This window comes from Penaeus monodon, unplaced genomic scaffold, assembly GCF_015228065.2.
Source record: "Penaeus monodon isolate SGIC_2016 unplaced genomic scaffold, NSTDA_Pmon_1 PmonScaffold_7481, whole genome shotgun sequence".
Taxonomy (NCBI): domain Eukaryota; kingdom Metazoa; phylum Arthropoda; class Malacostraca; order Decapoda; family Penaeidae; genus Penaeus; species Penaeus monodon.
In genome coordinates this window covers 2355-15904 of record NW_023662640.1, presented here as the reverse complement: position 1 = coordinate 15904, position 13550 = coordinate 2355, and the positions used below count along the sequence as shown (strand labels likewise).

Here is a 13550-nt window from a genome sequence, read left to right as displayed (position 1 = left end):
CATGTACTATGGCGTGGAGGCTTTACTGAGTGATCATAGAGACTGGTTTCCACCTGACAATTTGTCATTGGCTTGGGGAGATGAACTGTTCGGTGCAAGTATGAGGGTTGGATGGGTTCTGCAAGGATGGGTACCATATAGGTCTGTTAGTTTTGTTAATGCTATAGCTTGGTTTCGGATGTTACTGTGACAAGAGGGAGCGGTCGCGTGAGCTACGGAAAGAGACTTACCTACTTATCTTTGGAGACATGTTGGAGAGAAGGGTGTTGTCAGAGTAGGGAGCTGTGGGAGGGATCACGAAAAATCGGTCCCATTTGGCTGCGCTGAAGAGGGTATTCAAAATTGTTGTAGAGATAGGGGTAGTAGAAGGGCGGGGGCGTGACGAAGATGGAGTAGTGTTAAGGGAGGTAGTGTTATGGAGAGGTGGGCAATAAGGCTGTAAGGTATTAATAAGGGAGGATGGGGTGGTTGATGTTGGAGGTTGTGGGGGTAGAGGTGTTGAAGTTGAGATTGCTGGGAGAGTGGAAATGTTCCTTAAGGGTTGATTGTTGGCTACTGTACTAGTAGGTATTGATGAGGGGGTAGTTATTGCAGTGTTCGGAGCCGTGGTCAAAGGAGAGCCTGGGGTCAGGGAATCTGGTGGGTTTACATCGTTGGGGCTATTTGATAAAGGGGCAAGCCTCATTGCCCCTAATAGTGGGGATAAGTTTTCATTACTGGCCATGGTAAGCCTGGATTATGTTGGGGATAAAAACAGTCCACCCCTCAGGGTCCCTTTGAGGGGTAAGGGCTAGATAACTAAATCAGGGGAATACCGTGCCCATGGCTCCCTCAGGCCGTTCAGGACTGGCACAAAGTCAGCCTTTCATCCTTTCAGCACGGCTCTCACACCTTAGGAGGTGGATAGCAGAAGGGTTTGGTGAAGGGACAGAAACGAAAAGTGGGAAGGAAAAAAAAAAAAAAGACCATGCAAAATTAGTTGAGTCGAGGGCTGAGTCCCAAGGTTGGGGAGTTCCCCATCATTGGGTCCCAGTCTCCGCCTCCTAAGCCCCCCCACGACAACAACGGGCAAGGGATTGGGGGGGGAGATGCTTTTGTGCTGTTAGACTTATAAGCCATTTCTGCAAAGCTGAATACAGCCATACTGTAATCTTTTAAGAAATGAGGGAAAAATAAAACAACATTCATTTTTCTTTCTGACGGCTCTTTGTCTGAGCCTTGGAGCTTTTATCATCATCAGATGCTTGATCTTTTGTTTCTCAAAAACTCCATAAATTTTATTTTCTTTATACCTTTCCAATATCTATTTTTTACCTAAAACTTTAAAACTGTACAATTCCAGTAAATTGTTGTGATTAACAGAGAACATTTGTTTTCTTATGAAATGAAAATATTTCCTAATTCAAAAAATATCTTAGTGGACTTCCAAAACCACCATTTTTTTCATTAAACTAATTCATTTTAAACTTGGACAGTTATGAAAATAGAATTTCTTATCATAAAATTAAAAACAGCCTTAACATCATATTAGCATCATATTCACTTACCCTAATGTTTCAGATAAGAATACATTTGTAAGACCTAATAACCCACTACGATTCAAATTTATTCAATCAATTCATTTTTATGTGAGGGTGTATTAGTATGTGCAGGCACTTGTGTGTGTACCTGCACACGGGTGTGCAAATTAAGCATCAGTATCACTGCCAATGTCAATGTGAGTGTTAATGTCAGTGTGAGTGAGTCTGAGCATGTGTGTGTGAGCTGTGAGCTGTGAGTGTGAGTGTGAGTGTGAGTGTGAGTGTGAGTGTGAGTGTGAGTGTGAGTGTGAGTGTGAGTGTGAGTGTGAGTGTGAGTGTGAGTAAGAGTATGCATATGCGTATGCGTATGTGTATGCGTATGAATCCGAGTCTGAGTCTAAGTCGGAGTTGAGTATGAGTGCGAGAGTGAGTGTGGATGTGAATGAATGCATGTATGTGCATGTGCAAGTGTTAATCAAATGTAAATATTATATCACATATTAGGATACAAATGTTAGAATTCTATCACAAAAATAAATTAAATACTTAGCACTAATTATATCATCCATGACAAAAATTGTATTAATTCCAAGTAGTTAAGGTAAACAAGAAGAGAAAAAATGGGGCAGGTCCATGCAGCAATCATGTCTGTGCTCTCCAGTATACATAATTCAAAATTTGATGAAATCAATAGATGCATGTGGATATTGAAAAATAATCAGGTAATTTTCCACACTTGACTTATTTACTTGATTATATAGAAAAAAATAGTCAGTTTAAATGCTAATTAATTCTAAAATTCCAGAATTAGCTAGTACCCATCTAAATAAGGCTGATGGAGATATAGAAGGATTACTATTTTTCACTGGAAATTTACACCTGATGGTAAATTGCCCTTCAAGAAGGGTAGAATATTAAACTATAGTATTTATTTCTAAGAATGCTTAATGCTAAGATTATGCTGCCAGAAGAAGTAACATATATACAATGCATCTTCTAATCATACAAGCAGTTGTATAATGCATATGCAACTTGTAGAAAGTATAGTAACCAAAACCTATGACAATGCATAAAAACCACTCTGTTGGATTATGCCTTTTGCAAGAGCTTTACACACAACAGCACAAAGGTGTTACGATACCATGTCCACTATAACTTCATTTTATAAATTATATTTACACAGAGATGGCTCCATGAGTACTTAGTCAACAAGGAATCTATTATGAGGCCTACCTAATATTAACAATTTTGTTTTCCTTGATTTTTTGGGGGGAGGAATTCTTTTTATTACAATTATTATTGTTGATATAATTATGATAATAGTGTTAATATTCATAACAACATTGATAACTATAACAATAGTATTAAAAATAAAAATGTAAAAATCCCAAAAAGCAAATAAGTGTGGTTAGATAGACCTAGCAACTAACTCCTTGGTGGCAAAGTGCTTGTGAAGCCATCTATATGTAAACAAAATTGACAAAACAAAACTAAAGTAGATAATGTACCAATGGGTTTAGTCAGAGGCTATGTAATTCATCAAAATCATGCAAATGGACTTCTATCTATTCTCAATATATAAATAAATGAAAAACACACTGGCATTGTTAATTGTCTATCTATATATATAAATCTAGCCATGAAGTAACCAAATATGTGTTCCTAATTTTTAACCACTAACTCTATTCACAGCCCATATCCTTTGAAAACATTCAACCAATAGAAACCAATTCACATAATAATGCACGCTATAGCACCCAATGAAAGAGGCAAATATTTTCACAGGTAGGTTCAAAAGAAAGCTTCATAAACAGGTCTAGCTGTTACATAGACTGTGTTTACCCATGCTAATCTAGTGTTTACTTAGTTCTTTACTCTGCAAGATTTCTCATTTTCCATAATATGACATCATGCTTTAGCACTATATTACATAAACACAAGCAATATATATTTGCCTGAGCAACATTACTTCACATATATTTGAGCCATAAAGATACACTATCTAATATTAGTTGGTTAATATCACAAAACACACACTATTCATCCATTTAGAAAATAATGCAAACTCTGCACTACAAAACTACAATTATTTCTCCACATATTAAATGCTATTTGTACACATGCTTCGCATTAAATATGCTTCACAGACAGCTCAATCTCAACAATAAAACTGATTGTCTTATTCAATATTAACAATAAAATCAAATGCCTATCACACATTTACACGTTTATTCTATAACTTCTCATTAGCATAATTTTCTTTACAGCATTGGAATGCTAAACACAACGATTATATATCCTTTGGTGGCTCATACTCAGTTGCCCTGAGGAATTTCAAACCATCCCCAGTGAGAGGTGATGGTATAAAAGGGGAAATCCAAGCAATTCTCCATCTCCTGCCCAACACATCAACAATATTCTGGCGCAAACTCAGATTGTAGTCATGTATGTTATGCTTCATCTCATACTGAGTCTGCCCTTGACATATGGCCTTAGCCTGCATCAGTAATAAGTATGACACCATTAAGAGAGTCGCAAGACCAAGTGTGTGCAAAGTAGCTACAAGGAGACCCCACAAATTAATGGCTCCAAAAAGAAGAGCAAAATGTGGAGCAAGTAAACAGAGGAAAAAATACATGACTGGGAGATTTATCGTTTCATACACATACTCCCACTGATAGTAAATTCCATACAAAGCTCCAATAAATATATAAAAGATTCCCATCAAAAAGTAACGGTGGTTATGGTAGCCAACACAGCAACCTGAAAAAAAAAACATATAATGAAAATTTCTGATTATAAATCTGAAATAATTTCACTAAACTATTATACATGTTTCAACCCATAAAGCACGCTATGTCCTATATTCAACCATGCTCAGGTGAGGACACAGCAAACTGAACAATTATTCAACAGGACACCAGAAAATCACTGTGATGTCTATTACTCCATAATGTAAATTTTAAAGTAATGGATCTGGGTGACGTGACAATCATATCATGAAAAGAAATAGCTGAGGGCCAGGTGACAGGAATATGCCATCATTAAAAAAATTTGGCTGAGAGCTCATCAGAGATTAGACTCAGTGAGCATTTAGGAAGAGGCTTTTACATCATTTCCACTGGTAAATGAGGATGGTATACACCATCTACAAGCCATGACTGGAAAAGTGCCATAACTGGCAGTGTAGGATATGTTACAGAAAATTTATTATGAAAATAAAAAAAATTACAAAAATGACACAATGTTACTTAATCAACCTAGAGACACAATATGGAGTATACTCAACAAAAACTATTATCCTCCTAATACAGTATAACTAATGAAATATATGGACCTAGGAAAATATCACAAAAAAATACACTTGTGCAGAAAAAAAAAATGTAAAGGGGAGGTAAGGACTCTTGATACGACACAGGAGTGTTCATGTGAGTCACGCCTAAAGGCTACACATCCAGGAGTGGCACCTCTCAAGAAAGCCTAATGCCAGATTTTGGTCAGGGTGTGGGTTGCAAAGCACCCCGATCTAACAGGTTAATTAACTGATACCAAAAATACAACTTAAAAATTCAGAAGTAGTATACATAGCTTATTTCCAGTATTTAAGAAAAGTAAAATCTGAAATTCAGAGGCAGAGATCTATTACATTACAATACTATATCAGTTCTTGGTATTTTAAGCTTGAGATTCTGAAATAATGGCAGTACATCCTTGGGGAATGTATCTTAATTTAAAAATTCTTATGATGGCAAGGGTCCATAATGCATTCATCAGTTCTACCACTTAGTTTTGACTCAGTTTTGCAATAAATAGCAACAATTTACATTTCTTCAGAACATGGTATATCCAATGATAACATATTTCTGGTGACATGCAAAATCAAAGAGAATTGGCCTTGTCTGGGCCTTTTTATTTTATTTTTAAACATTGAAATCTGATAAAAAAAATATTGGAGTCATTTATCCCCCTTGTTTCACAAACAGGAAGTGATTACATGAATTAATATGCAAGAAGAACCACTCTAGCATGCCTTGTTATTGGGGTTTCACAGCATCATTAACATGGATTATAATAAGAATCACATATCAGTGATACTTTTGTGGGGATCATTCAACTATCACCATATATTGTTTGTCTTTAAAGTATATTTCTGATATATACTATTCTCAGTGAATTGTAAATGATTCATCAGTGCATAGTGGAAACTAAACAAATCAATAATTGAGGTAATGCATCATAACAACATTTCAACAGAGACAATCAAACAACGGAGGGGAAGTTAGCCTGTAAGCACTCTAATAACAGACATCATGATGAACAGTGTAGCCTTTAGTTGCTTGCATTATTCTTATTCACTCACTTCTGCACTTGTACTTTGTAAAACAAAAAACAGGTCATATATCTAGGCTAAAAAAATATCATCATTGAGCCATTTGCAAGCCATATTCAAGTGCACAAAGGCTCAAACATTTGAATTTTTAACAATCATTTTTAGGTTTTTCCTTTCTTTCATAATTTCTCATTACATTTCACATAAAATCATTCATATTTCATATATAATTGTATGTTGAACATATTCTTAAATATGTTTAAGGGTAATATTGCAATAAAATGTTGCAGAAGCAACACACTGGTTATTGCTTATACACATAACTTACATGAACTTCACTACTTTCCTCATTTTTTCTGACTACAATATAATCTTAATATTATCAAAGTAAATTAAATATTGACTTTCATCAGATCAGATTTAGTTCCAATCTGATATGAGAGAATATAATTGATTACTTGTATTAATAAATAAAAAACTATCTATTCTTGATATCAAATTATATGTTCTTGTTGGAAGTGGTTAAATAATGTATATATAAAAATTATGCCACTAAGTACAGTTATAAACCAGTTCTAAGATCCACCTCTACCTCGTTGATGAGCGGTCAGCCATGTGAAAGTCTGACACATAAGAAATATTTTGTGCGATTCATCTTGGCTACTCAGGAGCTAGATTTTGGTACCATTTTGCATTACCCTAATTATAATATATCTGGGTTATTTCATTCTTAAAATGAATGAATACGAAAACAATTATGAAAAATACATTAGGTAGGGTTCAAGAAGTGAACAGTGAGTAATACTTTGTATTAAATATCAAGAACATAACATGGAAGAGGCAGTATCAAAAGTACCTGTAAATTGCAGTGGTGATCCCTCTTCAGTATGCATTCATCACATATGTGGCAGTGATATGACCTCGGAGGGTAATTCACTTGACAAATTGCACAATACCTCCAACCTGTAAATACATATGTTGACGTTAAAAAAGTAATAGAAGTATTAATGATGATGATGATGATGATGATGATGATGATGATGATGATGATGATGATGATGATGATGATGATGATGATGATGATGATGATGATGATGATGATGATGATGATGATGATGGTGATGATGATGATGATGATGATGATGATGATGATGATGATGATGATGATGTGGTGGTGGTGGTGGTGTGGTGGTGGTGATGATGATTAGTAAAAATATCCTCACAGGTTTGAGCACAGAAGGCAGAAAGGAGGTTCGTCCACTGGCATCTGTCCTTATTACAAGGAGAAGATTGTGGAATACATTGTAGGTGATAAATACCACTGCAATAATATGCATCACTACAATGGAATTCAACTCATCATGGTAATGCGGCAGTATAACAAATCCCAGCCAGAAGACTCCAAATGGTATGCCTATTACCATGAAAAGAAACAATGCTTTATCTGTCGCATTGCGTGGGATTATTGTTGCATTCTTGCCCATGTTTACTGCACCTGAAAAAGTACATAAGTCTATTCAATAACAGACAAACCATACAATTTTACATGTGTGTAAAGGAAGGGGGGGTATGGGTGTGGCATGGGTTTACGAGTGTGTGTGCGTGTTGGTGTGTGGATGTGGGTGTGTGGGAAAATCCTTGCAAACTCAATTTCAATTGGAGCCTAAAAGTGGATACCTTACCTGTGGAGTGTGCAATTATCTTTTTGATTGGTGTACAATTATGAACCAAAATCATCATCCTATACATGTTATTTTCTTTATCACAAGCTTCAAGATGAATATTTACAGCATTTTCTTATGATTAGCTATTGTAATCTTATTCTCTTATTTTCTTCTTTTTGACTTAGTGCAACTGGAGTTGTGGCTTGTCTTCCCTGGGATGCTCCTGAGGCATGGCTTACAAAATATATTGAGAGAAATTAAGTAAACTAGGTTCACTAAAGAAATAAAACAACTAAACTTACATCAAAGTTATGGAAAAAAATCAAATCCACTCTATAAATGCTGGAATAATAGCATAATTCAGAATTTAACTTTTCATCCTAGAATTTGCTAACAAAAACTAAGGGGAGATATTATATACCAAAGGTGCCTTGATAAATTATACTGGAGGAAAATTAATACATATGCTAAGCACAGGATAGAGTAAATAAGACAGCATATTCTCTATATTTATAGAAAAAAAAGAAAACATGAACATGAAAAAGCTATGGTTTCCTGATCTTTTGTTCACTTCAAATTATATATTATGATAAAACCGAATACCAACATTTGAGCATGAAGTCCCAAAGATAAACATTTTCTTTGAATAGGCCTAAGATGAAAAAAGGAAAATCAAAAAATAAATAATAAAAGAATTATAGAAAAATCTACACACAGAGATTGATTATGGATTACAAGATAATTTTAAAGTAATGGATAAATTGGGTGAAAATAAGTACTGAAAGTCACTGATAATTAATGTAAAACATGACAACAGATCTGCACATAATCAAAGACAATTACTGTGTATATATATATATATATATATATGATTATATATATATATATAATATATATATATATATTATATATATAACATATATATGATATATATATATGATGTATATATGACTAATGTATATATATATATATATATATATATATATATATATAATATATATATATTATATATATATTTATATATTATTATATTATATATATAATTATATATATATAATATATATATATATAATAATATATATATAATATATATTAACATATATACAATATATATATATATATAATATATAAAATATACATATATGATATATAATATATATATATATATATATATATATATATATATATATATATATATATATATATATATATATATATATATATATATATATATATATATAACACAGTAATTGTCTTTGATTATGTGCAGATCTGTTGTCATGTTACATTAATTATCAGTGACTTTCAGTACTTATTTTCACCCAATTTATCCATTACTTTAAAATTATCTTGTAATCCATAATCAATCTCTGTGTGTAGATTTTCTATAATTCTTTTATTATTTATTTTTTGATTTTCCTTTTTTCATCTTAGGCCTATTCAAAGAAAATGTTATCTTTGGGGAACTTCATGCTCAAATGTTGGTATTCGGTTTTATCATAATATATAATTTGAAGTGAACAAAAGATCGGGAAAAACCATAGCTTTTTCATGTTCATGTTTTCTTTTTTTTCTATAAATATAGAGAATATGCTGTCTTATTTACTCTATCTGTGCTTAGCATATGTATTAATTTTCCTCCAGTATAATTATCAAGGCCACCTTTGGTATATAATATCTCCCCTTAGTTTTTGTTAGCAAATTCTAGGATGAAAAGTTAAATTCTGAATTATGCTATTATTCCAGCATTTATAGAGTGGATTTGATTTTTTTCCATAACTTTGATGTAAGTTTAGTTGTTTTATTTCTTTAGTGAACCTAGTTTACTTAATTTCTCTCAATATATTTGTAAGCCATGCCTCAGGAGCATCCCAGGGAAGACAAGCCACAACTCCAGTTGCACTAAGTCAAAAAGAAGAAAATAAGAGAATAAGATTACAATAGCTAATCATAAGAAAATGCTGTAAATATTCATCTTGAAGCTTGTGATAAAGAAAATAACATGTATAGGATGATGATTTTGGTTCATAATTGTACACCAATCAAAAAGATAATTGCACACTCCACAGGTAAGGTATCCACTTTTAGGCTCCAATTGAAATTGAGTTTGCAAGGATTTCCCACACACCCACATCCACACACCAACACGCACACACACTCGTAAACCCATGCCACACCCATACCCCCCTTCCTTTACACACATGTAAAATTGTATTGGTTTGTCTGTTATTGAATAGACTTATGTACTTTTTCAGGTGCAGTAAACATGGGCAAGAATGCAACAATAATCCCACGCAATGCGACAGATAAAGCATTGTTTCTTTTCATGGTAATAGGCATACCATTTGGAGTCTTCTGGCTGGGATTTGTTATACTGCCGCATTACCATGATGAGTTGAATTCCATTGTAGTGATGCATATTATTGCAGTGGTATTTATCACCTACAATGTATTCCACAATCTTCTCCTTGTAATAAGGACAGATGCCAGTGGACGAACCTCCTTTCTGCCTTCTGTGCTCAAACCTGGTGAGGATATTTTTACTAATCATCATCACCACCACCACACCACCACCACCACCACATCATCATCATCATCATCATCATCATCATCATCATCATCATCATCATCATCATCATCATCATCATCATCATCATCATCATCATCATCATCATCATCATCATCATCATCATCATCATCATATCATCATCATCATCATCATCATCATCATCATCATTAATACTTCTATTACTTTTTTAACGTCAACATATGTATTTACAGGTTGGAGGTATTGTGCAATTTGTCAAGTGAATTACCCTCCGAGGTCATATCACTGCCACATATGTGATGAATGCATACTGAAGAGGGATCACCACTGCAAATTTACAGGTACTTTTGATACTGCCTCTTCCATGTTATGTTCTGATATTTAATACAAAGTATTACTCACTGTTCACTTCTTGAACCCTACCTAATGTATTTTTCATAATTGTTTTCGTATTCATTCATTTAAGAATGAAATAACCCAGATATATTATAATTAGGGTAATGCAAAAATGGTACCAAAATCTAGCTCCTGAGTAGCCAAGATGAATCGCACAAAATATTTCTTATGTGTCAGACTTTCACATGGCTGACCGCTCATCAACGAGGTAGAGGTGTGGATCTTAGAACTGGTTTATAACTGTACTTAGTGGCATAATTTTTATATATACATTATTAACCACTTCCAACAAGAACATATAATTGATATCAAAGAATAGATAGTTTTTATTTATTAATACAAGTAATCAATTATATTCTCTCATATCAGATTGGAACTAAATCTGATCTGATGAAAGTCAATTTTTAAATTTTACTTTGATAATATTAAGATTATATTGTAGTCAGAAAAAATGAGGAAAGTAGTGAAGTTCATGTAAGTTATGTGTATAAGCAATAACCAGTGTGTTGCTTCTGCAACATTTTATTGCAATATTACCCTTAAACATATTTAAGAATATGTTCAACATACAATTATATATGAAATATGAATGATTTTATGTGAAATGTAATGGAGAAATTATGAAAGAAAGGAAAAAACCTAAAAATGATTGTTAAAAAAATTCAAATGTTTGAGCCTTTGTGCACTTGAATATGGCTTGCAAATGGCTCAATGATGAAAATTTTTTAGCCTAGATATATGACCTGTTTTTTGTTTTAAAAAAGTAACAAGTGCAGAAGTGAGTGAATAAGAATAATGCAAGCAACTAAAGGCTACACTGTTCATCATGATGTCTGTTATTAGAGTGCTTACAGGCTAACTTCCCTCCGTTGTTTGATTGTCTCTGTTGAAATGTTGTTATGATGCATTACCTCAATTATTGATTTGTTTAGTTCCACTATGCACTGATGAATCATTTACAATTCACTGAGAATAGTATATATCAGAAATATACTTTAAAGACAAAACAATATATGGTGATAGTTGAATGATCCCCACAAAAGTATCACTGATATGTGATTCTTATTATAATCCATGTTAATGATGCTGTGAAACCCCAATAACAAGGCATGCTAGAGTGGTTCTTCTTGCATATTAATTCATGTAATCACTTCCTGTTTGTGAAACAAGGGGGATAAATGACCCCAATATTTTTTTTATCAGATTTCAATGTTTAAAAATAAAATAAAAAGGCCCAGACAAGGCCAATTCTCTTTGATTTTGCATGTCACCAGAAATATGTTATCATTGGATATACCATGTTCTGAAGAAATGTAAAATTGTTGCTATTTATTGCAAAAAACTGAGTCAAAAACTAAGTGGTAGAACTGATGAATGCATTATGGACCCTTGCCATCATAAGAATTTTTAAATTAAGATACATTCCCCAAGGATGTACTGCCATTATTTCAGAATCTCAAGCTTAAAATACCAAGAAACTGATATAGTATTGTAATGTAATAGATCTCTGCCTCTGAATTTCAGATTTTACTTTTCTTAAATACTGGAAATAAGCTATGTATACTACTTCTGAATTTTTAAGTTGTATTTTTGGTATCAGTTAATTAACCTGTTAGATCGGGGTGCTTTGCAACCCACACCCTGACCAAAATCTGGGCATTAGGCTTTCTTGAGAGGTGCCACTCTGGATGTGTAGCCTTTAGGCGTGACTCACATGAACACTCCTGTGTCGTATCAAGAGTCCTTACCTCCCCTTTACATTTTTTTTTCTGCACAAGTGTATTTTTTTGTGATATTTTCCTAGGTCCATATATTTCATTAGTTATACTGTATTAGGAGGATAATAGTTTTTGTTGAGTATACTCCATATTGTGTCTCTAGGTTGATTAAGTAACATTGTGTCATTTTTGTAATTTTTTTTATTTTCATAATAAATTTTCTGTAACATATCCTACACTGCCAGTTATGGCACTTTTCCCGTCATGGCTTGTAGATGGTGTATACCATCCTCATTTACCAGTGGAAATGATGTAAAAGCCTCTTCCTAAATGCTCACTGAGTCTAATCTCTGATGAGCTCTCAGCCAAATTTTAATGATGGCATATTCCTGTCACCTGGCCCTCAGCTATTTCTTTTCATGATATGATTGTCACGTCACCAGATCCATTACTTTAAAATTTACATTATGGAGTAATAGACATCACAGTGATTTTCTGGTGTCCTGTTGAATAATTGTTCAGTTTGCTGTGTCCTCACCTGAGCATGGTTGAATATAGGACATAGCGTGCTTTATGGGTTGAAACATGTATAATAGGTTTAGTGAAATTATTTCAGATTTATAATCAGAAATTTTCATTATATGTTTTTTTTTTCAGGTTGCTGTGTTGGCTACCATAACCACCGTTACTTTTTGATGGGAATCTTTTATATATTTATTGGAGCTTTGTATGGAATTTACTATCAGTGGGAGTATGTGTATGAAACGATAAATCTCCCAGTCATGTATTTTTTTCCTCTGTTTACTTGCTCCACATTTTGCTCTTCTTTTTGGAGCCATTAATTTGTGGGGTCTCCTTGTAGTACTTTGCACACACTTGGTCTTGCGACTCTCTTAATGGTGTCATACTTATTACTGATGCAGGCTAAGGCCATATGTCAAGGGCAGACTCAGTATGAGATGAAGCATAACATACATGACTACAATCTGAGTTTGCGCCAGAATATTGTTGATGTGTTGGGCAGGAGATGGAGAATTGCTTGGATTTCCCCTTTTATACCATCACCTCTCACTGGGGATGGTTTGAAATTCCTCAGGGCAACTGAGTATGAGCCACCAAAGGATATATAATCGTTGTGTTAGCATTCCAATGCTGTAAAGAAAATTATGCTAATGAGAAGTTATAGAATAAAACGTGTAAATGTGTGATAGGCATTGATTTTATTGTTAATATTGAATAAGACAATCAGTTTTATTGTTGAGATTGAGCTGTCTGTGAAGCATATTTAATGCGAAGCATGTGTACAAATAGCATTTAATATGTGGAGAAATAATTGTAGTTTTGTAGTGCAGAGTTTGCATTATTTTCTAAATG

The 13550-nt window shown here is 33.6% G+C and overlaps 2 protein-coding genes and 1 pseudogene across 2 annotated transcripts; 1 reads left to right on the top strand and 2 right to left on the bottom strand.

The window, feature by feature from the left end:
- Positions 1–3734: 3734 nt before the first annotated feature.
- LOC119571688 (probable palmitoyltransferase ZDHHC24) lies at positions 3735–4299 on the bottom strand. The gene has a single exon (XM_037918876.1). The coding sequence runs from the start codon at positions 4297–4299 to the stop codon at positions 3811–3813; it is 489 nt and encodes a 162-aa protein (XP_037774804.1). The 3' UTR covers positions 3735–3810.
- Positions 4300–6242: 1943 nt separating this feature from the next.
- On the bottom strand, positions 6243–7371 carry LOC119571690 (probable palmitoyltransferase ZDHHC24). The gene is made up of 3 exons (XM_037918877.1): positions 7074–7371; positions 6707–6814; positions 6243–6281 (listed from the first exon to the last, which is right to left on the bottom strand). The coding sequence occupies exons 1-3, from the start codon at positions 7332–7334 to the stop codon at positions 6243–6245; spliced, it is 408 nt and encodes a 135-aa protein (XP_037774805.1). The 5' UTR covers positions 7335–7371.
- Positions 7372–9731: 2360 nt separating this feature from the next.
- LOC119571689 lies at positions 9732–13310 on the top strand (annotated as a pseudogene).
- The last annotated feature ends 240 nt before the right edge of the window (positions 13311–13550 follow it).

Bases quoted from the DNA above. Each gene is read 5' to 3' on its own strand.
- LOC119571688 (XM_037918876.1), bottom strand. From the start codon at position 4,299: ATGTTTTTTTTTTCAGGTTGCTGTGTTGGCTACCATAACCACCGTTAC.
- LOC119571690 (XM_037918877.1), bottom strand. From the start codon at position 7,334: ATGGGCAAGAATGCAACAATAATCCCACGCAATGCGACAGATAAAGCA. The intron at 6,815-7,073 runs GTGAGGATATTT...TATGTATTTACA, and splicing joins TGCCTTCTGTGCTCAAACCT to GGTTGGAGGTATTGTGCAAT. The intron at 6,282-6,706 runs GTACTTTTGATA...CTCTCATATCAG, and splicing joins ATCACCACTGCAATTTACAG to ATTGGAACTAAATCTGATCT.